Raw genomic sequence first — 23,894 nt, forward strand, 5'->3', positions numbered from 1 at the left:
CAACACTGCATCAGCTTAGAGAGGGAGGTCCCTTTAAATTTACGCCCGCGTGGTCTTTAAAGATGGCCGGAATGACAAACAGAAAACGCTCACAAAGGCAGGATAGAGGCCCCGCAGGATCCTCAGCTAAGCGCGAGAAAGCTATACAACTATTCTTCAACGATATTTTCTTCTTTCGAATGTGACAGTATCAAGAGGAACGTGACAAACCATCTCCCTTGTATTAATTAAAGAAAAGAAAGATGATGGGAAAAGGGTGATACTTGGTCTGTTATTGTGAGGGGAGAAGATGGGGAATGAGGAGGGGGAGGTTGTGTGTTTGGATATTTCGTGGGAATGGGAGAGAGAGGAAGGCAGAAGAGTCGAGGAGAGTGTTCTGTTTTAACTATATTACTTATTCTTTCTTTTTTACAGTAGAGGAAGCAGTTCAAGGGCAAAAAAATAAAAAATAAAAAAAGCCCTCTAATCACTACCCCTATAAAAAAAGTTTAGAAGAGTGGCCAAAAGAGAGCCTACCATTCCTCTTTTACAGTAACCCACTCCATAAAATTACCTAAAATACTTTACATCTAATACAACTTATCTAACTTCACACGCGATGCAAATTCACATAACCTCACATAAAACAACCCAAATTTCATAACACAACCAACACTCACAACCTATTCAGAATTATAGATAAACTAAACAAAATTCTGCATCGTCTGCTTGATTTGTGATGTCTTAACTTAATCCTAAAATAAAATATAAAACAGGAAAATAATAAAAAATAGAACTGTTAGGCGGCAAAGTAACAAGTATCCCTCCATGGAACCATCCATTCACCACCCGCCACTGTGTGTGTGTGTGTGTGTGTGTGTGTTATGTAAGTCCTTGGGTAATAATTCATGGGTGGCCTCTGTACGTGGGGCTGAGGACGCCCTCCCATACTCCTTTCCCAAAAGTCGTGCATACATAAAATATTGAATAGGAGACGGCGGGCTGGAGCCAAGGTTCGTATGCCTCTTCCTCTTACTCTTATCCCCCTCTTCCACATGACGTATAAACCTTTCATAGCCTCTCCTCAACTCTTCCAAAAAAGGGGGACCACTCAAGGCCACTACAGGACATATGGCAGGTGAATTAATACTCTAAAAGCCCTTTCCCTGTACTCTTTTCTACACTTCCCGTGAATTAATGCTCTAAAGCCCTTTTCCTGTACTCTTTTCTACCCTTCCCTTAACGTCACCAATGGCCGGGAGTGAGGGCGCGGGTTAGTTACTTAGTGGCACGCAGTAGACACATCAATCACTGGGGAAAAAAGAAAAACAGAAGGAACCATTAATCTTACCTTTGTACGGCAGCGTCGGGAGCAGCGCGCCCTTCGCTGGAGAGCCATCCATGTGCAGCAGCAGAAGGCGGGCGGCGGTGGAGGCGGAGGAGGTGGTGGTGGAGGGGGTGAGTGGAGCTCTTGGGGCAGCATGGGCGGTGGTGGTGGTGGTGGTGCCTGAAGCCTTGTTGCTGTCGGGTTCCTGCTGCATCTCACGTGGGGAACTTGCTTTAAGTTGCCCCGTGGCGGTTTGCAAGTTTTTGGAGCCGCCGCGAGCAAGGGACAAGAGGAGGTCTTCTACTACACGGCAGAATTTGGCGTTAAAGTCTTTTGTTAATACATTTTCCTCGCCTTCCTCCTCTGCGCCTCGCCACGCCCTTCCTGGCCAAGACGTGGGCTTATCAGTGGTGTCAGGCGCTGCCCGGGGCGTGGAAGGATAATGATGCAGAAGAAGCCTGAGGGAGGGCGTTAAGGTAAAGTCCGTAGGAGCCACAACCTGTCGCCTGGGGCCGCCCACGTGTGCCTGGGTACTGCTGGTTTTCGGTCCAGCTGGGCGGGGGGGCGGCGGCGTGCTCCCTCGAGGCATCGCGAGCCCCAACTTCGAAGCATATGCGGGTTGCACGCTGTGACCCGCCAAGTTTGACGTCGTGTTGATAAGTTCTAAGTATTCACGGATGTGGCTGTCGCTGTCTCTGTCTCTGGGGTGTAGAGGGCGAGGACCCAAGGCGTGGTGGTGGGGCGAGGACGTTGTGGCGGGGTTGCGTCTTGTGTTGGCGTGGTGGCTTTTATGTTCGCCTCTCGTCCTGGCCCCACCGCCGCCTTCAAAACCATGATACTTCGCTGTCGTGGTGTTGTGGGGCTGTAGCGGCACCCCAGCTTCCCTCACCGCCATGGCCACGGCCGAGAGGGTCCACAACACAGCGAGGACGACAAGAAGAGATGCTCGAGGCCCGGGAGAGGCGAGTGTGCGCGCCATCGCTCAGGTCTCTGGCGTGTGTTCGGTGTGCGAGTTGGGTATCGTCGGCCGCCTCGACATCGCGGGCGTGTACCTTATCGTACTGTGTTTAGGTCCTTGCATAAGAAGTTGCTGCGTTTCTTACAAATTAATACACACAATGGTGCAATATTCTTCCAATTCGTGGCGTTGCTTACAGCCTAATGCAGACAAAGGTGCTGTGTTCACTCCACGCAGGTGCGATCTCCCTTCTTCGAGTTGCTGTGTTGCTTACAGGTTAACAAGGACAAAGGTGCATGTTTCTGCTTCTTCGTAGGAACCAAACAACGTGAGTCACCACAACATCAAGACGAGAAATCAACAAACTCAAAGGAACCAACGTCGTGTGCTTCTACCGTCTACTTGTACGTACCATCAGCTACCAGAAGACACTTAAAAGTTCGTAAATAGTTAGCGGGTGGGAAAGATCGACTATGTACAGTGATATGTGAGATTCTTAGGCCACCTGAGAAGGAACAAAATGGTGATATGTCAAGATACTCTACTGTTACCACAACACCAAACTTGCAAGTCAGATGTGTGCAGGGGAGGGAGTCCATCCACTATAGTCACTCGAGGGGGAACTCAAAAAGATGCAATTCACGTTGACGCACTTGACATGGAGACACACATTGATAAGAAAATACTGCTGATTTCTATGTTTTTTTTTTTTTTCACCACATCGAATAAAATAACTTTCTCATTATACACTTCGGAGTTGCTTCACTAACTGCTTCGAAACATGTTACGGTTAATCTTGAGTCTCTTCCACTCTCCACTACTACAGCTCTTACGTTGCGGCTGACGCTTGTAATACTTTACTTTCAGATCATTTTTAACATAACGTCAGCTGATATATTTTCTCAATTTCACCACCACGTCACTGCATGCTATTTGGTGCTAACTTTCTCTTCTTTTTTCAGATTAGAGTGAGAGAGCTTAGGCGTCTAGTCCAGAGCTAAACTACGAACAAGAGGAGTCAAGAGTACGAGTTTAGGTGAAGAAGGCCACTTTTCGAGTCACTACACTGTTGCTAGAGCTGCCGTTACGTTCCTCAGTTCAGGCAGAGTCCAGGGCGCGCGGATCACCCACACAACAAACACGTGACGAAAGAGGACACAGACAGACGAAATAGAGAAACGCACTCACACGCATAGACACCAAAAGAATTGCATATAGCCGTTTTTCTATTCACTAGCTTTTGAGGTTTGTGTTGCGTTCTGTATCTTATGTCGCGTTTGTCTTGTTTCCTCAACGTACGACGGACGCTTCTTCCTCAGTTTTACGTAACAGAAGAAAACGGTGCAGTAGAAAAGACTTGACCAGCGGGCATTCAGTGGCCGAGGGCGACAGCGCGGGCCTGCAACCAACAGATGTTCTCCGCACCCTCCTCGTCTCTTGCTCGCGTTGCCAAACACTCCTGCATTTCCAGCCGCTTCCCTAGTGTTTCCATTGTGTTTCTCGGCTGATGAAGAGCGGTCCAGTGTTGTCTGACCACACTCTGGGCCTTCCCGTCTCGTTTTAACAAGAGCTGGCGTCTAGTCGTGTGTTATGCATGAGTGAATGTGCGTGGGCTTGGTGAGCGAATATGTATGCGTGTATGTGTACGCCCGAGTTGTATGTATGTGGAGTGGCCCCCGTGTGTGTGTGTGTGTGTGTGTCAGCCATGGTCCTCAAAGTCCATCTCGATTGAAGCCTTTCTTTCCGTCCTTTCCTATCGCTCTTTCTCTCGCTCTCTCTCTCTGCTTGACGCGCCTGAAAAGAAGAAAGAAAAGACGTTATTATCATCATCATCATCAGTAGAGGAGGCGGAGCAGTAGTAGTAATAGTAGTAGTATTGTTATTATTATCACACACACACACACACACACACACACACACACACACACACAAACGGACTAATCACTCAGGCCACTCTTCCTTCTCTCATCCCTCTTCCTCCTCCGCCAGTCCCCTTCAAGCACCCACTCAACCATACGACGAAACAAAATACAAAAGGTAATCACTCGCTATTAAGTAAACGTTCGCTCCCACTGGTCTTCCTCCCTTCATATAGAGATAACATAAGGGACGCCCACCCTCGGATCCATTTAGAGTAGAAGGGATAAGCGATTAAACTTGTCTCGTATTGAATTATGGTCGTACGTGATAGATAGGCTAAGTTTGGTTATGGAAATGTTTCGACTGTAATCTGTCTGTGTAACAACTCTCTCTCTCTCTCTCTCTCTCTCTCTCTCTCTCTCTCTCTCTCTCTCTCTCTCTCTCTCGTTGCTTAAATTAACTGGAAATGCTAGCGTTACCTCTGTTGTTCCGTCTCTCACTTCCACGTCTCTTCCATTTGATTTCTCTCTCTCTCTCTCTCTCTCTCTCTCTCTCTCTCTCTCTCTCTCTCTCTCTCTCTCTCGTTGCTTAAATTAACTGGAATTGCTAGCGTTACCTCTGTTGTTCCGTCTCTCACTTCCACGTCTCTTCAATTTTATTTCTCTCTCTCTCTCTCTCTCTCTCTCTCTCTCTCTCTCTCTGGTCATTTAATCAGCAATTGCATGCGACAACAAAGACGAGTAATTATATCCTCTCTCTCTCTCTCTCTCTCTCTCTCTCTCTCTCTCATTCAATAAAAACATCAAAATATACAAAACGTCGACATTGCGTTACATTATTTTGATTACTGCTTTTTACACCATTATGGACAAGTGAATCATTATCGGAATAGCCGGCATCAGGAAGCAATCTGTCACTCGCGGAAGCATTAAAAGAATAGCGGCCCGAACGAGGCGCCATCTAGGGGCAAGCGTTTCCAGTGTCAAAAATCTAAATGTTTGTTGTCTCCAGGTATGGCAGTGAAACCTATACATACTTGAGATGTCACTGGGTATGGTTAGTGATGCATGTTTTTTTTTTTTTTTTTTGTTGTTGTTGTTGTTGTTCATGTGGGTATGTGCCAATATGTAGAGTGAACTAGATGGTGCTCATTTAAAGGTAATCAGTGAAATGCATCTCTGCCTTTTTTAGTTGTTTTGTACAGAGGAAATATATCTCGGGATGGAATGTTTAATTTTGTTGGGTGTTTTCGGTAAATCCACCCTGCTTTTTCTACCCCCCCCCCTCATTTTTTTTTGGGGGGGGGGTTGTTTAGGCAACACATGAAACTCAAACAATAAAAGGGAATATCTATTGTCGTACATGTCTCTGCATAAAGGGAAAAGGTAACAAGGACACGTTCATACTTATAATAACACTACTTCGTAATGAAATCATAGAGAAAAGCCACATAATGATAAGTTTGTAAAATAAGAATATAAGAACGAGCGATGACAATTGTCAAACAAACACTTTGAGGGGAATAACAAGATATAATAATGGTTTTATAAAATCATTGAAAAAGCACCGCGCGAAGACAATATTTTATGCCAAAAAACAATGAACAATATCGTTGAAGACTAATCACTTCAGTTGCAAATAATACAAATACATAATAACTTAATAATACACATAATAACTTAAGTCTGTTAAGCTAAAAAAAAAAATATATCGATTGCAGAATATTCAAGCGCACGCCCAGAAAAAAAAAAAGATATAACTTTACATGGGAACTGAAAATCCATCTTATCTATTTTCATTTACATTAGTTTAGTTTCTCTATTATAACGCGGATCAGTGGAGGGAGGTTATTTTTCCCTACACTTCGGAACGTATACATCGCGTTACCGAACCAAACACGCACAAAAATAAACAAAGGAATAAAACAACAGAATATCTACGTCCGACCCGAGTGTGATTGTGACAAGAGATCGTGCTGTGTCGTGTAGGCTGCCAGTTAGAATATGTGACTGGTGTGCTGCAGCTTGTGCCACGTGTGCTGGGCAGGATGGAGGTGAGGGAGAGGTAGAGGAGGAGGTAGAGGAGTAGATAGAGGAGGCTGGTTGGGGTACGTTTTTCCTCCTGTCCGTGTGTAGTGTAGCGGCTCGTGGGGTTATTGACGAAAAAACAATAGGCTTATCTCTACCTGTGGGATGTATAGCTCGTGTTGCCTGGCTGTTTGTTCCGTTGTTGTGGTGTGTGATGTGTGTGTGTGTGTGTGTGTGTGTGTGTGTGTGTGTGTGTGTGTGTGTGTGTTCCCTTGGTGTTTGTTGGGGTTTGTGTTGTGTTGGTGTTGCGTTTGTTGTGTAGGTGTGATGTTTGTTGTGTTGGTGGGGTGTTTGTTGTGTTGCCTCGATGTTTGTTATTGTGTTGGTGTGGTGTTTGTTGTGTTGCTGTGATGATTTTTTTCAGCTCCAAAGGAAACAGATCAAAGGACACACACACACACACACACACACACACACACACACACACACACACACACACACACACACACACACACACACACACACGTTAGTTTATTTTTCAGTTCCTTGGTTTTCTGCTTTCTTTTGAAGTAGAAAAAAAAATCCGCACCAAAGGCTAAAATCCTGTCACCAAAATGCAGTAGGTTACAAAATTCCCAAAGTAAAGTTCAGATTTGTACATGCGCCTTCACGCTTCCCTTTTGAAAGTGTCGACCCACAGAAATATCGCACCAAATCCTAAAATGCAGTTACCAAAACATAATAGGCTACAAAATTCCCAAAATGAGGTTAATATTTGAACAGGCGCCTTCACGTTCCCCTCTTAAAAGTATCTGAGCCATAAAAACGAGGCCCCGGGACATACTAATACTCTAGCGGCGCCCTGACACTCCCGCCCTGAAGGAACCTGGCGAAGGAGCAAGCCAGAGCCCATATTCTCAAACATTCTGGGGCTTACACACCCACATTAGACAAGGCTTTAAAAGAGGTTGTGTTAGTATATTACCATGGGTAGTTTTATACGCCTAGTGATAGTTTGACAAGGCTTCTGCTCCATTAATGCGAAAAAACTCAAGAAGAACTTGACATCTCTTCTTTGTGGCCTTTGAAAATATTTATTGTTAGAGCTGAAAGCGTCTGGAATACAGGCCCACATAAGACTTTAATAGACGTTGAGTTCGTATTTCCATGGGTAGTTTTATGCGCCTAGTGATAGTTTGACAAGGCCTCTGCTCTATCAATGTGAAAAAACTCATGAAGAACCCGACATCTCTTCTTTGTGGCCTTTGAAATTATTTGTAGTGGAAGCGGAAAGCGTCTGAGAATGCTGGAGATACACACATTTTCTAAGGCTTTCGTAGAGGTTGTTGTGATAGTATTTCAGGGTAGTTTTATGCGCATAGTGACAGTTTAACAAGGCTTCTGCACAATGAATGAAAGAAAAGCCCATGAGAGCCCGACTAATTCCCTTTGTGGCCTTCAGATATATTTGTTGTGAGAGACGAAAGCATTTTAGAGAACAGGTCTTATACATCCACATCTGATAAGGCTTTCGTTGAGGTTGTGTGTATTTCCATGGGTAGTTTAATTCGCCTTCTGCACTATTAATGTGAAAAAACTCATGAAGAACCGAATAATCTCCTTTGTGGCCTTCAGAAATACTTGTTAGAGCCAAGAGCGTCCAGGTAGCACAGGTGAGGGGCGGAACATCACGTATGGGCGGCGCGCGTGAGGCAGCGGCCCGGCGGAGGCTTAGTATAAACACTTCCTTCTATATCAGGGTCTTACGTGTGGCACCTGCTTTGTCAGACGGAAGCTGGGAAACGTTATTATTTGTCAGTATCGTTTATTCGTTATGTATTCGTTATGTATTCGTTAAGTATTCGTTCTGTTTTCGTTATGTATTCGTTATGTATTCGTTCTGTTTTCGTTATGTATTCGTTATGTATTCGTTCTGTTGTCGTTATGTATCCGTTATGTATTCGTTATGTATTCGTTATGTGTTCGTTATGTATTCGTTATGTATTCGTTATGTATTCGTTGTGTATTCGTTATTATCCGTTATGTTTACGTTATGTTTTCGTTATGCATTCGTTATGTATTCGTTATGTTTTCGTTTTGTATTCGTTATGTATTCGTTATGTATTCGTTATTATTCCCAAAGCTATCAAACCGAAAACATATTCATTTAAAGTATTCTACATCAACCAACAATGATCGTCACTTGACCATCCAAAATTGACCTCTCTTCTGGCGACTCTATTCTCTTTTATATAGGTATAGTCTTTAGCGGGCTTTTTTGTTTTAATTATTGCCCTTTAGCTGTTTCCTTTGAAGTATTGAAAAAAGTGTGAATAATACTTCTTGGTCAACCACCCAGCTAACGTATCCGAAGAACTAAATGACCCTTGCATCCTAAACCATCAAGTAAGTACACTTTCGATTTATATAAGTATAGACATCATAAATTCATCGTTCTGGTCCCATTAAACTCTTTACATAATGGCATTTTGGCGCAGAAATAATAACCTCGATCAAGGACAACACCTGCTGCGTTTTATATACCCTAAAAGCCTGAGTAATGGCCGCCAAGTATTTCTAATTATTACATGTAACTCCTATTCATCAAAGTTAGCGCGCCATAAATTTATCGTTCTCAGCCATTAAACTCTTTACATACAGGCATTTTGGTGCAGAAATAATAACCTCGATCAAGGACAACACGTACTGCGTTTTATATACCCTAAAAGTCTGAGTAATGGCCGCCAAGTATTTCTAATTATTACATATAACTCCTATTCATCAAAGTTAGCACGCCATAAATTTATCGTTCTCAGCCATTAAACTTATAAACTGAGTGCCCTTCGATTCTGAACACCACTCCTTTGTTTAACCACTCGGCAAATGGCTGATTCAAGGACGTAATGTCTTCCATGAATCTTAAACCAGCAAATACCGAATGATCTTGGGTAGCTCAGGATAGATTCATCGTTCTGCACCATCGATCTCAACACACATCCGTGACGGATGGGACGGATGATCCGTCCCAGCCGAGGAATACTAACACCACAATCGTATCACACCAAGGGAAAGGTCATACTGGCGCCACACGACAGCTTGATAACGTTCGTACTTTTTGAGCCATTAAATTTCATCCCGATCCACTTTACGCCGCGACCTTTACAATAATGACTTAAACGATCCAATAATACTGACTGAAAGGTCGAACACGTCACACCGGACAACTCGACAGCGTACGTGTTTCACAGAAGTGTTATTTGATGCTTCCAACTCTCATATCAGTTATTTCTAAATTCAAAAAAAGAGGTTAAATGTTTTCTCATGAGTGTTTTTTTAGGTTCATGGTACAGAAACCTTTTTAGACTACCACCGGGGTCAGAAAACTACCCATGGAAAGGCCCACAACTCCTATGAAAGCCTTGTCAAATATTTTTTTTTAGAGTAAAGGAGGCAGCTCAAGGAGGAAAAAAGTGAGGAAAAATAAAGCCCGCTAATCGTTGCTCCTATGAAAGAGTGGCCAAAAAAGAGGTCAATTTCGATGCGTGCTTGAGTGACGACATGCACGTTTAATAATATGACCCTCGATCCCACTCACCTACGCTACGAAGCAAGTTATAATAGTGAGCCATTAATAGCAAGTGGAAGGACTAGAACTGTACAAAGGCTATTCATAACACATCAAAAGCGTTACTTCGTGTTCCCTTTTACAGCATTCAATCAACGCGATCATTCACGTGGCGGATTCGGACCCAACGACTCCGCAAAGGGTACTACTAGGTAAATATAGTTTTTACCTTGGGGTACTATTTCCCCGTCCGAGAGAGAGAGAAAGAAAGGAGGAAAGAAAAAAGGAAGAAAGGAAGGAAGAAAGCAAAGAAGAGAAGGAAGGAAAGAAAGAAAGGAAGGAAGAAAGAAAGAAAAAGAAAGAAGAAAAAAGAAAGAGGCTGTAAAACTTCTGCACAAAGGAAACGGATTCGAAGCATAAAAAGTTGTCACTTGTTTGCCCTCGCGGTATTCATTCAGCGTATTTTTATTCTTTTTTCCTTTACGTGTCGACTGTCCTGTTCCCGCGCCAGAAGGTAGTAAGTGGTGCTTCACGGTCCGTTTGAAGCTGTAAAAGTTATGCACGAAGGCGAAGGAATGAAAGGGCAGCGGCGGGATCCATAATTAGAATCGGAGTTTGATTGCGTCAGGCTTACGTTCACGGAATTCACCTGCGGGATATTGCCTTTGCGTGCCCGAGTTCACACGCCGAGAGCATCAGGTGTTGACTTATTCATTTCTAACCCAAAATAAGTCAAATAAGTAGATAACAATAAGATAAATGAACAAATAACCATAACAAAAATAAATAGATAACACAAGATAACGTAACAGATAAGCTAAGCAAAAACAGACATATTTAAACATAACAAAAATGAATAAATAACGAGATAAATAACAATGAATAAGATAAATATATAAATAAACATAAAAATAAATAAAAAAAACATAAGATAAATATACTATAAATAAGATAAACAAATAAACATACATAAATAGATAATAAACAAAAGGGTATCTTAAACATCTCACTAATAACGCAAAAAATAACATTGGAAAGAAGTATTTACAATCATATTTACCTTCGAGTTTTCCTCATTAAACTTGCAAACAATTATATAAACTTCACCAAATAAAAACCGACCTACCAATCAGTCAATCAGTCCATAATTAGTGCCGGAGAATTAAACGAATCACGATATTTGCCTCGGAATTTACCTTCAAAAAAGCGCAAATTTCCTATTCAGTTTACGCGAAAAAGAAATTAAAGTTGTATACGAATCAGTTTCCATTACAAGGCTTTAAAGGAAACAGAATTGCATCATAAACCTCATAATTATTGGAAGAGGATCACCTTAATAAGAAATGTTAATATACACCTGAATGTTAATTGTATCTATGCACGTATCCCTTAATGAATATAAATGTATGTCTGTTCATATATTTACTCGTCTATCTATCTTTCTATCTGCCTATCAGTTAATCTATCCATCTACCTTTTGTTACTTGCATATTATCCCCTTACCAAATGAAAACCTGTATGTTAATTTATCTATTTATCTACCTGTCTATTTATCTACCTGCCTATCAGTTAATCTATCCATCTATCTTTTGTTAATTGTATATAATCCTTTACCAAATGAAAATCTGTTTCTTCATTTACATTTATATCTATTTATCTGTCTACTTGTCTATCAATCAATCTATCCACCTCTACCTATTTATCTATATTTTATCTGTATCTGCTCATCAACCACTATTAACCATTATCTTTTGTTAGTCTTAGATAATCCCTTACTAAATAAAAATATGTTTGTCTTTTCAATCATCTATTTATATTTATCTATCCATTAACTTAGCTATGAATCAACCTATCCATCTATGTCTATCTATCTGATTATCGATGCCAGTTATTAGTCGATCCATTTATCTTTTTACCTATCTATCTATCTATCTATCTTTCTAGCTGCCTATCCATAAATCTATCCATCTAGCAACCTATTTATTTATTTTTTATCTGACAGTATTTAGTGCAAGAGAAAGACTCCATAACATTAACTTCAACTAATTTCCCTCCAGGCCACTGCACTTCCCTGTTGAGTTCACACACAGCAAGAGCACAGATCGTATCTTAATTAACTTTCATCCTAAAGAATCCACCTTTTATCTGTACTTATGGGGAGGTGAACCGTCCCTTAATTAGATCAGAACGCACATTTAACCTGCTCGCTCGTTTCCCTCACATTGTAAACCGATAGCGTGTCCTCATTGTGCGGCAACGATGTAAAACTCTTTGGTGCCATTTAGAAGAATAATGCTTTGTTATATTCCGGTAATTGGATACAAACACACTACCGTCAGTCAAAAGGTAGCGAGTACTCTGTGAAGGTTGTCAAGCACCCTCAGGACCAAAGCGAGCGGAAGTAGTGAGTGAAAGTAGACGAGAGAGAGAGAGAGAGAGAGAGAGAGAGAGAGAGAGAGAGAGAGAGAGAGAGAGAGAGAGAGAGAGAGAGAGAGAGAGAGAGAGAGAGAGAGAATGAAGTGAAAGAAAGAAAGAAAGAAAGAAAGAAAGAAAGAAAGAAAAGAAGGAAAGAAAAAGAAAGGATGAAACAAAGAAACAAACATAGAAGGAAAGAAAGAAAAAGGAAAGAGTGAAAGTAAGAGAGAGAGAGAGAGAGAGAGAGAGAGAGAGAGAGAGAGAGAGAGAGAGAGAGAGAGAGAGAGAGAGAGAGAGAGAGAGAGAGAGAGAGAGAGAGAGCGCAGGGTGTTAGTCTTGTCAGGAGTGTGTGTTTTAGTCAGTTTCAATAATGTTACGTCCGCCGGTGCAAGTTTTTTTTTAAAGGGGGGGAGGGAGGGGTAGGGGAGGGTCACTGTCAAGGCTTATTTTCACTCTGGACAACAAAAATAAAATAAAATATATCCTAGAAACTGAACAGCAAAAAAACATTCATTCAAAATTTAATCAAGACACAAAATAAATAGACAAATAAATAAATAAATGAACTAAAAAATCTACATTCAAATCAAAGCACTAGATAAAAAAAAATAGATAAGTCAAAATGGGCATATACACAAAACCCCAAACACTCAAACCTGACGGGTAAGCTCCGCCCCCTTTCTAACTAACAACCAATCAGATACATCCTTCTTCCTAGACACGCCCCCTTGAACACATACATGACTAGAGAAAACGGGAATCGCACTTCGAGGGGGAAACTGATCAACTGCCTAACACTAACGGGAAAGGAAGGAAGGAGTGCAATAAGAAAGGGGGAAGTAGTTTGTCCATGAAATTACCCAATGACGGATGCAAGGAAGGAAGGATGGGAGGAAGTAGGGCAAGAGGAAAGGGAAGGGAAGGGAAGGGAAGGGAAGGCGAAGCAACTAGCCAATGATGAACGCAAAGAAGGAAAAAGGGGAGGAAATAGGAGACGAGGAAAGGGAAGGGAAGTGAAGGGAAGGGGAAGGGGAAGAAGCGAACCAATGATGAATGCAAAGAAGGAGGGAGGGGAGGAAGTAGGGAGAGAGGAAAGAGAAGGGAAGAGAAGGGGAAGAAGCTAATTTATCCGGTCAAGCAATGATATATGCATACATTACGAGAGAGAGAGAGAGAGAGAGAGAGAGAGAGAGAGAGAGAGAGAGAGAGAGAGAGAGAGAGAGAGAGAAGGGAGGGAGAGTTTTTCAATGCACGAGTCATCAGTCATTCTCCTTCAGCAGATTAAACCTCCTAATATCCCTTCGGCAATATGGTGATCAGAATTGCATCACATAATCGCAGTGAAATGTCATTAAACCGTGTACAGGGAAGATGGGGGAAGATTTCAAAACTTCCATTAACGCTTCCAGAAATGCAAGATTCCCGGAACGAATGCAATGATTCCTTGGATGGGAGTTGAAGGTCACCGAGACTCAAAGGTCGGGGTGCTCACGCGCTTTCGCCTCTCCCATCAACTGTTTACAAAGGCCAAAAGTTTTGTTTTTTGTCCTTCCTTCCTTCCTTCCTTCCTTCCCCTTCAGTGTTAGGCAGTTGATCAGTTTCCCCTTCGAAGTGCGATTCCCGTTTTCTCTAGTCACGTATGTGTTTAAGGGGGCGTGTCTAGGGAGAAGGATGCACCTGATTGGTTATTGGTTAGCAAGGGGGCGGAGCTTACCCGTCAAGTTTGGGAGGGAGGAGAGGTCACTGTCATGGCTTACTTTCACGCTGGACGACAATAATAAAAAAAAATATCCAAGAAACTGAACTGCAAAAAACACTCCTTCTTCCCCATACATCAGAGGAGCAGAAAGAAAGGATAAAGAAGAGAAGAGAGAGAGGAGAAAAGGAGAGACAAAGAAGGAAAAAGAGAAAAGATATGAGAAAAATAAGAGAAGTGAAAAGAAGAGAAAAAGAAAGGAGAAAAGAAAGAAGAGAAAAAAGAAGAATATAAAAGAAGAGAAGAAAGTCCAGAAAAGCTATAAATACACATCCATACATCAGAGGAGCAGAAAGAAAGGATTAGCAAGAAAAGAGAAAAAGAAGAGGAACGAAGAGAAAAAGAAAAGAGAAAAAAAGAGAAAATATGAAAAGAGAAAAGAGAAGAGAAGACAAACGAAGAAAAAGAAAAGACAAAAGAGGAAAAAGAGAAGAAAGGAGAAGAAGAGAAGACAAAAGAAGAAAAAGAGAAGAAAAGGAGAAGAAAAGGAGAAGACAAGAGAAGAAAGAGAGAAGACAAAAGAAGAAAAAGAGAAGAAAAAGAGAAGAAAAGGAGAAGAAAAGGAGAAGACAAGAGAAGAAAGAGAGAAGACAAAAGAAGAAAAAGAGAAGAAAAAAAGAAGACAAAAGAAGAAAAGCAGAAGAGGAGATAAATAAAAATAAAATAAAGGTAGAAAGGATGCAAGATGACCCATATATAAATACCCCTCCATACATCAGAGGACCAGCAAGAAAGGATAAAAGAGAGAGGCAGAAAAGAGAGATACGTCACGCCTCCACCACAACGAACACCACATCGATACCCGCCATCAGTCACCCTAGCCGTATGCCTGTACATACCCACACCTGAGGGAAGGATTCACTTTTATTAATGCATTCCTTTTCAGGTTCAATGAAAGGCAATAATCGGCCGCCGTTAGGAACAAAGGCGAAGGGAAGAGGAGGGGACGGAAGGAACAAGGGGAGGAAGGGGAGGGAAGGATGGCGTAGGGAAGGAACGATAAGGGATTGGAAGGGAAGGGAAGAGAAGGGAAGGGATAGGATGAGCAGGCAAGGAAAGGAAAGGGAAGGAAAGGGATGGCAAGGGAAGGGAATGCAAGGGAATAGAAGGGATTGGAAGGGAAAGGGTGGAAAGGGAAGGAAAGGAAAGGGGAGGGAAAGAAAAGGGAAGGAAAGGGAAAGAGAAAGGGAAGGGGAGGGAAGAGAAGGCAAGGGAAGGGAAGACAAGGGAATAGAAGGGACTGGAAGGGAAGGGAAGGGAAGGAGAGGAAAGGAAAGGAAAGGAAAGGGAAGGGAAGGGAAGAAAAGGGAAGGAAAGGGAAAGAAAGGGAAAAAAAGGAAGAAGGAAAGGAAAGGAAAGGAAAGAAGAGGAAAGGAAAGGAGAGGAAAGGAAAGAAAAGGGAAGGAGAGGAAAGGAAAGGAGAGGAAAGGAAAGAAAAGGGAAGGGAAAGGAAGGGAAGGAAATGAAAGGAAAGGGAAGCCTGAATATCTGAATTTGTTACTGTTAGCATGACGTTTTATAAGTTCCACCAATTATATGTTTTTCCCCTTTTTTCATTTCTCCGTTTTTGTCCTCCTTTACATATCCCTCCCTCTCCCTCTCCCTCTCTCTCTCTCTCTCTCTCTCTCTCTCTCTCTCTCTCTCTCTCACTTCTTCACCTTTAAATTCGTCAGCACCTCCGCAACACCTGAGGCGAGGCACCGCAGTTCTTACCTGGGCCAGAAAAGATGAGGAGAACAAAAATAGCACACATCGACGAGGAGGAGGAGGAGGAGGAGGAGGAGGAGGGGGGGAGGAGGAAGAGGGTGAAATGAGTTGAACAGTGAACAAAAAGAAGAGAATGAAGAGTTAAAGAACGACGCTGAGGAAGAAGAAGAAGAAGAAGAAGAAGAAGAAGAAGAAGAAGAAGAAGAAGAAGAAGAAGAAGAAGAAGAAAACGAGGAAGAGGAACAGGAGGACGAAGAAGAAAAGGAAGCTATAGTGTTGAGGAAGACGATAAGAAGAAATAAAACACAAAAACCAAAATACAGAAAAAAAAAACAGAAAACTCAAACAAAAACGAGAGGAAAAAAAGAAAAAAAGAGAGAGGAAACGAAAGGATAGAGAAAAAAGGATAAAACTACATGGAGGAAGAAGAAGGAGGGAGGGACGAAGGAAGGCAGAAGAAGAAGAGATAGCACATGCAAGTTATTCGCCCCCATTGCAAAACCCCGCCAAAAGAAAATTCACCAGGAGCTCCCATGAGAAGCGAACCAATATTTACAGAAGTCGGGTCTTCGCGCTACGCCTAACAAGTCGAGGAACAAGACTCATTACTGGTGCGGCCAAGGCGATCTCCAGGGGCCAATAGTCTTAGGTAGGCCTTTGTCTAACCCAGCCTGCTACATGGGGGGAGGGAGGGAGGGAGAGAGGAGAAGGAGAACCAGAATAAAATCAAGAGAAAAAACAGAAACAAGAACACGAAGGAGGAGATGGAGGAGGAGGAGGAGGAAGAGGAAAAAGAGGAGGAGGAGGAGGAAGAGAACAAGAACAAGAGCAACAAAAACACGATGAACAGGAAAAAAAAAAACAAGAACAAGAAGATCAAGAAGAAGAAGAAGAAGAAGAAGAAGAACAACAACAACAACAACATCCACGAAGAAGGAAGAGGAGGAAGAGAAGAAGGATAGGAAAGTACAACCACAAAATCAATCACAACAACAAAACGGAAAGGAAGAGGAAGAGAAACAGAAGAAGGAGGATGAAGAGGAGGACAAGGGAGCAGTAGCATGAGAAGGAAGAAGGAAGAAGAGGAGGAGGAGGAAGAGGAGGGCGCAAGTGACAGAATCTGATGGGCTTTTTCATCGACTCCTACTTTCGTATTCAAGAACATTAACCCGGCTCAGGCTTTTAGTTGAATGAAGGGAGCTAACGGAGGCGCTATCAATAACACTCTTACACTGAGAGAGCAGGATAATACTCGAAGCAATGGGTTTAGGCGAGACAAATGTGGGTTTAATAATGACACAGGCAAGAATTTATACGCGAAGAAAGTCGTGATTGAGCCGGAACACAGGTGAGCAAGGACGTGATAAGTACAGGTAGAATTAGTTTAAAGGAGGGTTGGATAGTCATGGGTTGGTATTCAGAAGCTCTCTTGCATAGGTTGACTACCATCTCGTGAATTGAAATTATCTTATGTTCTTGTGTCCTTATTTCTAAGATACAAATAAGAAGGAAAAACAAGAGAGCTCCCACACACACACACACACACACACACACACACACACACACACACACACACACACACACACACACACACACACACACACTAAGAGGATTGGCTATCCCTACTGGGTAACCGATGGAGGGAACACTTTACCAAACGAAATTGTGAAGAAAAAAAATGGAAAAAAAGTAGTATACACAAGGTCACGAAATGTTATCATAAAATGTGAAAAAAAGGGAAATATTACAAACTTGACCCGACCATAAAAAAACGCAAACAGGTAATGCCACACAAGTATGAACACACAAACACACATATACACAAACTGATTAAAACACCATCGTCAAAACTATTAGTAGGAGTGAAATCTAAGGAGTATTCAAGCTCATTTCACTAACAAAAGACGTCAGAACTTAGGAATAACAGACTGAAAATAATGAAATAGTAGATCGTTTAGTGGTAAATACAGTAACTCAAAAAAGATATTCAGGGGGGGACTTAAGAAAAATAGACTGTAAACTAAGAAATGGTTGAAGGCTTAGAGGAAAAAATAGCCGCTCAAAAAGATATTCAGGGGGGACTTAGGAAAAACAGACTGAAAACTAAGAAATGGTAGAAGGCTTAGAGGAAATATATAGCAACTCAAAAAGATATTCAGGGGGTAACTTATGAAAAACAGTCTGAAAACTAAGGAAATGTGGAAGCCTTAGTGGTAAATAGCAACTCAAAAAGATATACGAGAGGCAAAGGAGGCGAAAGAAAATGGGATGGAAGGCAACACAGAGAACGGGAAGAAAGCAACTCTTGAGGGTATTGTTATTAAGGTCGAGGTGGAGCTCAAGAGAAAATGGGAGGTAAAGAAAATGGGGAGACAGAAGCATAAAGAGAAATGGAGAAAAGGAGAAAGATTGCGGTTAAAGAAAGAAACTGGAGACAGAACAAAGAAAAAGCAGGTAAGAGAAGGATAAAGAGGAGGAGGAGGAGAAGGTTTTGAATAAATGATAAAATATAGCCTTTTTCCGCGTCATCTCCTTAGGCGTCTTTGAACCCACTACCTCCTCCTCCTCCTCCTCCTCCTCCTTTGAAACACTTCTTTGGTCTAGGCTCTTGTCGCTTTCTTATCAATGGTTTACTTTCTTTGTTGATGTTTTTTCCTGTTTCTGTAGTCTGAAAAGGAGGAGGAGGAGGAGGAGGAGGAGGAGGAGGAGCAAGATGACAACGTAGTGGAGGACGACGACGAGGACCCAAAGGAGGACGAGAAGGAAGACGAAGAGGAGGAGGAGGAAGAAGAAGAAGAGGAAGAAGAGGAGGAAATACATCGGAACATAAGAATAAGCAAAGCATGTAAAGAAAAATAAATCGCACCAATCCATAATATGAGGAGGAGGAGGAAGAAGAAGAAGAAGAAGAGAAAGAAGAGGAAGAAGAGGAGGAAATACATAGGAACATAAAAATAAGCAAAGCATGTAAAAAAAAAGTCGCACCAAGCCATAATATTCCCATGTCTAATAAACGAACCAGTGTAATGTATATGTCTGCATTGCTAACGTAGAGAGAGAGAGAGAGAGAGAGAGAGAGAGAGAGAGAGAGAGAGAGAGAGAGAGAGAGAGAGAGAGAGAGAGACCTTATCTGACCTCATTCTCTTCATTTCCTTCCCTCCGGCACACTAACGTTGGCGAAAATATGATATGTGAGTAAATAATGAGTTAGAGAATGTTAAATTATGCTCCTGATACGAGACTTAATGGAAAACAAAAGACACGGAGTGGGGTTGTTCTCTCTCTCTCTCTCTCTCTCTCTCTCTCTCTCTCGTCGGAACAGCTGAACCATAATGTTACGCACAATTTCACCACCATCACCACCACCACCACCACCATCACCATCACCATCACCACCACCACCACCACCACCATCACCATCACCACCACCACCACTGCCTCTTATTTAAGCCATTAACCCGCACACTGTCTAATAAGGTTCCCGATCCCTGGCTAATCTTCTTTGGTAACAGCCACCACCACCACCACCACCACTGCAACCAAAATCGCTACTAGTTTGCAAGCTCCACTACTATTCTGCAACCTCCTCGTTCTCGTCCTCGTCCTCGTCCTCCTTCATCTGCTTCCAACCCGTCTTATCCATATTAATTTCCACTTCCAGTTTACTCCAAAGCCAGCGACACTGCGACCTCTATTTCCATCGGTGCGTGCCTAACTTCCATAACCACTGTGAATTGTACCACTGCACCACCACCACCAACACCACTGCACCAACAACACCACTGCACCACCAACACCACCAACACCATCAACAACACCACCAACACCACTGCACCACCAACACCAACACCACCAACAACACCAACACCAACACCACAAACAACAACAAAAACAGCAACAAGAACCAAAACAACCAATACTATTTCTTGTACTATCATTACTTCTACTACTGCTTCTATTACGACTATTCTTTGTCCTGTCTCTCTCTTTCCCTCTACACACACACACACACACACACACACACACACACACACACACACTGTATTATTCTTCGAACCATTTCTCTTTCCGCGTTGTATCACAGTCATTCGTCTTCGTAACGCCAGAGTTGTTATTACACTTCCGTCCTCTGTAATATTTTTTTTTCACAAAGCATGCGTGTCCGTCTCTCTCTCTCTCTCTCTCTCTCTCTAATAAAGCTTCATTAATCCTCTAAAGTTGAGTCACGGATGTCTCTCTTTATCTGACTATTTTCCTTTGTTTTGTGATGATTACAATCGTATTTTCTTGCCTCGCTTTTAGGTCGTTAGTACGCACACACACACACACACACACACACACACACACACACACACACACACACACACAGATGACGACGCACACACACGACCTCCGAAGTGCTTCCTGGAAACTATAAAAAAAAAAAAAAAACGATATCCCCACAAGTCTTCCTGAAAGGGACATCACACACACACACACACACACACACACACACACACACACACACACAAAAGGGTCGCAGTACCATTCGTTAATCGCTCTTACATACGTATTTAAATGTTTACTCTTTCACCATTAAATTTTCAAGTACCCACACGTGATTGCTGGAGAGAGAGAGAGAGAGAGAGAGAGAGAGAGAGAGAGAGAGAGAGAGAGAGAGAGAGTTATTGGGTAGTTTAATATCCAGAAAGTGTCCAGATACCAACTCACGCGTGTTAGTTAGTAAAAAGCCGTATAAATGAGCAAAGCGTGATTATTATGTAGCTTCATATCAACAAGAGAGAGACCAAACGATTTATCGAATATATTTGTTAGACGCTATAATATACATGTTACGTTTGCCGGAATAATGAGGTTGTGAAGTTATGTCCCTTTTTTCTTGGAGGTGGCATGGAGGAGTCGGGCGGAGGGAAGGACAAGGGGAAGACAGAAGGATAGGTGGAGAGATGGAATTGAGGGACATAAGGTTTTTGGGCATAGAGGAAGAGGACGCAGGAGACAGAAGCTACTGGCGACAACATAAAAGAGAAAGAAGAGAAAGGAAAAGAAGAAGAAGAGGAAGAAGAAGTAAAAGAAGCAGAAGAAGCAAACGAAGCCGAAGAAGAAGAAGCAAACGAAACAGAAGAAGAAGAAAAAGGAGAAGAAAAGAAGAAGAAAAAGAAGAAGAAGAAGCAGAACAAGCAAACGAAGCAGAAGAAGCAAAAGAAGAAGAAGAAAAGAAAAAGTAGAAGAAAAAAAAAGGAAAAGAAGTAAAAGGTATATTTTTTTTTATTTTTCAGACAGAACTATCATCGAGAATTAGCAACACCTTCACTAGCACACACATCACCTCACTCCTAAAGAGATGTCTATGTTGTGCTCGACAGTGACAGGAGCGGCCGGGGAATCACCCACTATGCCGACGCGCTAAAGACATACCCACAACATGAGCACTTCGCCTGTTGACAGATCCTCAGCGAAAAACACAAAAATAAGATACTAGTAAATGAGGACACACCCGTTTCTAGGGGAATTGATTATTTATTCGTGTGAGGAAATGCAGAGTAGAATAAACGAGCAAATCAATCAATATATAAAGGTAGGAAAAATAAAACGAACAATAAATCAATACAGTAGAAATAAAGACTATAGCCTACTTAAAAATTGGTGATACAAGTCAAGAGGGAAGTAAATCAAAACGAATCTCTATATATCCTTCAACTTCATGATCAAATTGAGAAGCCTTATTCAAACATCATTTCATTAGCGACACATAAGTCCATTACGTTGAAGTGGAGACGAAACTCCGAGGCAGTAGAAGAGGCTCCTGCTCGTAGGTACAGTAATCCCACTCTACCCTAGCAACTGGGTGCCCTCAGAAGGGAAGTAAGGCAAACTGAGAACATTATGATAGTGAGCTTAGCTCGATGCTTTAGAATGGTCTTATTTTTTTCTTCTGGATGCGACCCAGTTTAGGCTTATTAATCAGTGTCACGGCACCTAAACAACGCTCTCGCCAGCACTGCATATTGCGTGTGGCCCCTCGCTCAGTATTTATGTATTTGTCTGTTAAATGTTAAGGTAAAGTTGGGGGCATACGCCAGGGTGCACACGGCCTGTGATCATCTCCGTCTCATTGACCCTTGAGCCTACTAGCCCGCGAAACAGGACAAGTGAGGAATCCGGGCTAACACACTTTACCTTCCCCAGGTTTACCCAGGTACTTATTTTATCGACCATCCCGAAAGGGAGGATATACAGCCGGGTGAGCTGCACGCCGATTGCCCCGGTCCGGGATCAAACCCGGATTCGTAGCTAGGTTTGCTAACCCCGGAGGCGCATGTTGGAGGTTTTGATCTGGTAAATTGAGTCCTTCGATCCCATGCTGCGTCGTGAACAGTATTATTATTGAGGAATTTAGCTCTGCAACAGCTCTTGCTCACATGTCTGAGGGTTGAGCAAAGGCACCAGTCTCTGGTAGCTTTTCAAAACACTTCCTTACACAGAGCTTATTCGCAAAACTCATTCACTTCATTAAAGGAAAAAGGTTTATGGTTCAACTGATATACTTGAAGCTTGTGTTAAAGAGCAGTTTCTAAATGTCCCGGACAATACTATCCAATACCGGAAGGCCTTAATTGGCAGTGAAAAGAGGTGTTTTGATTTTCACGGGAAATATGTAAAAAATGAAACAATAAATAATTTGACGCTAAACACTCTTCTGTTGCCAACTGGAAGCTTACGAGGTACAAGAGAGAGAGAGAGAGAGAGAGAGAGAGAGAGAGAGATAGTGTGTTTCTTTTGCATATTTGCTTTTTGTATTTTCTGTTATATAATTTAATAAAAAAATAATAATCAATTCTTTGGCAACATCAAAAAAGCTCCTTCTTTACGGATGTTCCATAATGCAATATTTTCACTCTTGCATGATGCAATCTCTCTCTCTCTCTCTCTCTCTCTCTCTCTCTCTCTCTCTCTCTCTCTCGCCACACACACACACACACACACACACACACACACACAAGATATATATATATATATATATATATATATATATATATATATATATATATATATATATATATACATACATACATGCATATGCACATACACTGCATATACTTACTACACATAGACAGACAGACAGACAGACAGACGGATACAGACGTAAATATACATACATAAATACTGACAGACATGCGAGCATAGGCTACATCTATACAGAGAGAGACAGACAGATGAATACACAGGCAGACAGACAGAGTACAAACATACATGTATATACGGAAACCGAGAAACAAAAAGAGAAAAAAGGTGAAGGAAGCCCACACGAAACAAGAACAGGAGGCAGCATTACTCTCTCTCTCTCTCTCTCTCTTCTTTTTTTTCTTAGCACACTTCACTATCTATTCAATGTTTCTACACTGATTTTCAACTTCCTTTTCAGGGGCCAAACCAGAATAAATGTCAATATTTTTACAGCATTATAGGCTACTACTACTACTACTACTACTACTACTACGACTACTACTACGACTACGACTACTACTACTACTACTACGACTACGACTACGACTACTACTACTACTACTACGACTACTACTACTACTACGACTACTACTACTACTACGACTACGACTACTACTACTACTACTACTACTACTACTACTACGACTACTACTACTACTACTACTACGACTACTACAAAAACAATAACAGCTGCCCTCTTCCTTGCTCTTCGGAAACACACACCAATTCCAGTCACCAAACCACCACCACCACCACCACACAATTACCCACATATGTGTCATCATTTCACAAACACAGGCACAGACGTACAATATGCATATACACTCACTAACGACCTAACCACACAATCACATGACACGTCACACTTGTTTTTCTTTCCTCAGATAATCATATTTCTGTATATACACGACATTCGCTAGGGAGGAGTTTTCACTTGTTAGCCACGGAGCAGGAAAAGACATCATGCCAAACGTGGGGTATTCAATCACACTCTTGAGCTCTTTCGATCGTGACGCAAACTTTCGACACACGCACAGTACGGGAAGCCAACAAGTGAAGATGAGCGAGGACGGAGCGGCACCGCGACACCAACAAGTAGCAGAAGGTACCGAAGAAGTAACACGAAGTAACAGTGCCAGTAATAGTGGTTGAACCTCTTCCTGGTGGCGGGAGAGGCCGAGAGAGTGGAAATAAGACGAGAAGCAACCACGTGTGCTGTAAGGTAAAGAGGCAAGCACTCACCGCCGGCCAGCGACACACCTCTCACTCCCGTCTGTCGCAGCCACTGTCTG

The 23,894-nt window shown here is 42.2% G+C and overlaps 1 protein-coding gene across 1 annotated transcript; it reads right to left on the reverse strand.

Annotated features, from left to right (window-relative positions):
- Positions 1-695: 695 nt before the first annotated feature.
- LOC127007211 (uncharacterized) lies at positions 696-23,894 on the reverse strand. Its single transcript, XM_050877923.1, has 2 exons — positions 23,845-23,894; positions 696-4,058 (listed from the first exon to the last, which is right to left on the reverse strand). The coding sequence occupies exon 2, from the start codon at positions 2,283-2,285 to the stop codon at positions 1,284-1,286; it is 1,002 nt and encodes a 333-aa protein (XP_050733880.1). The 5' UTR covers positions 2,286-4,058; positions 23,845-23,894; the 3' UTR covers positions 696-1,283.

This window comes from Eriocheir sinensis, chromosome 34, assembly GCF_024679095.1.
Source record: "Eriocheir sinensis breed Jianghai 21 chromosome 34, ASM2467909v1, whole genome shotgun sequence".
NCBI classification, from domain to species: domain Eukaryota; kingdom Metazoa; phylum Arthropoda; class Malacostraca; order Decapoda; family Varunidae; genus Eriocheir; species Eriocheir sinensis.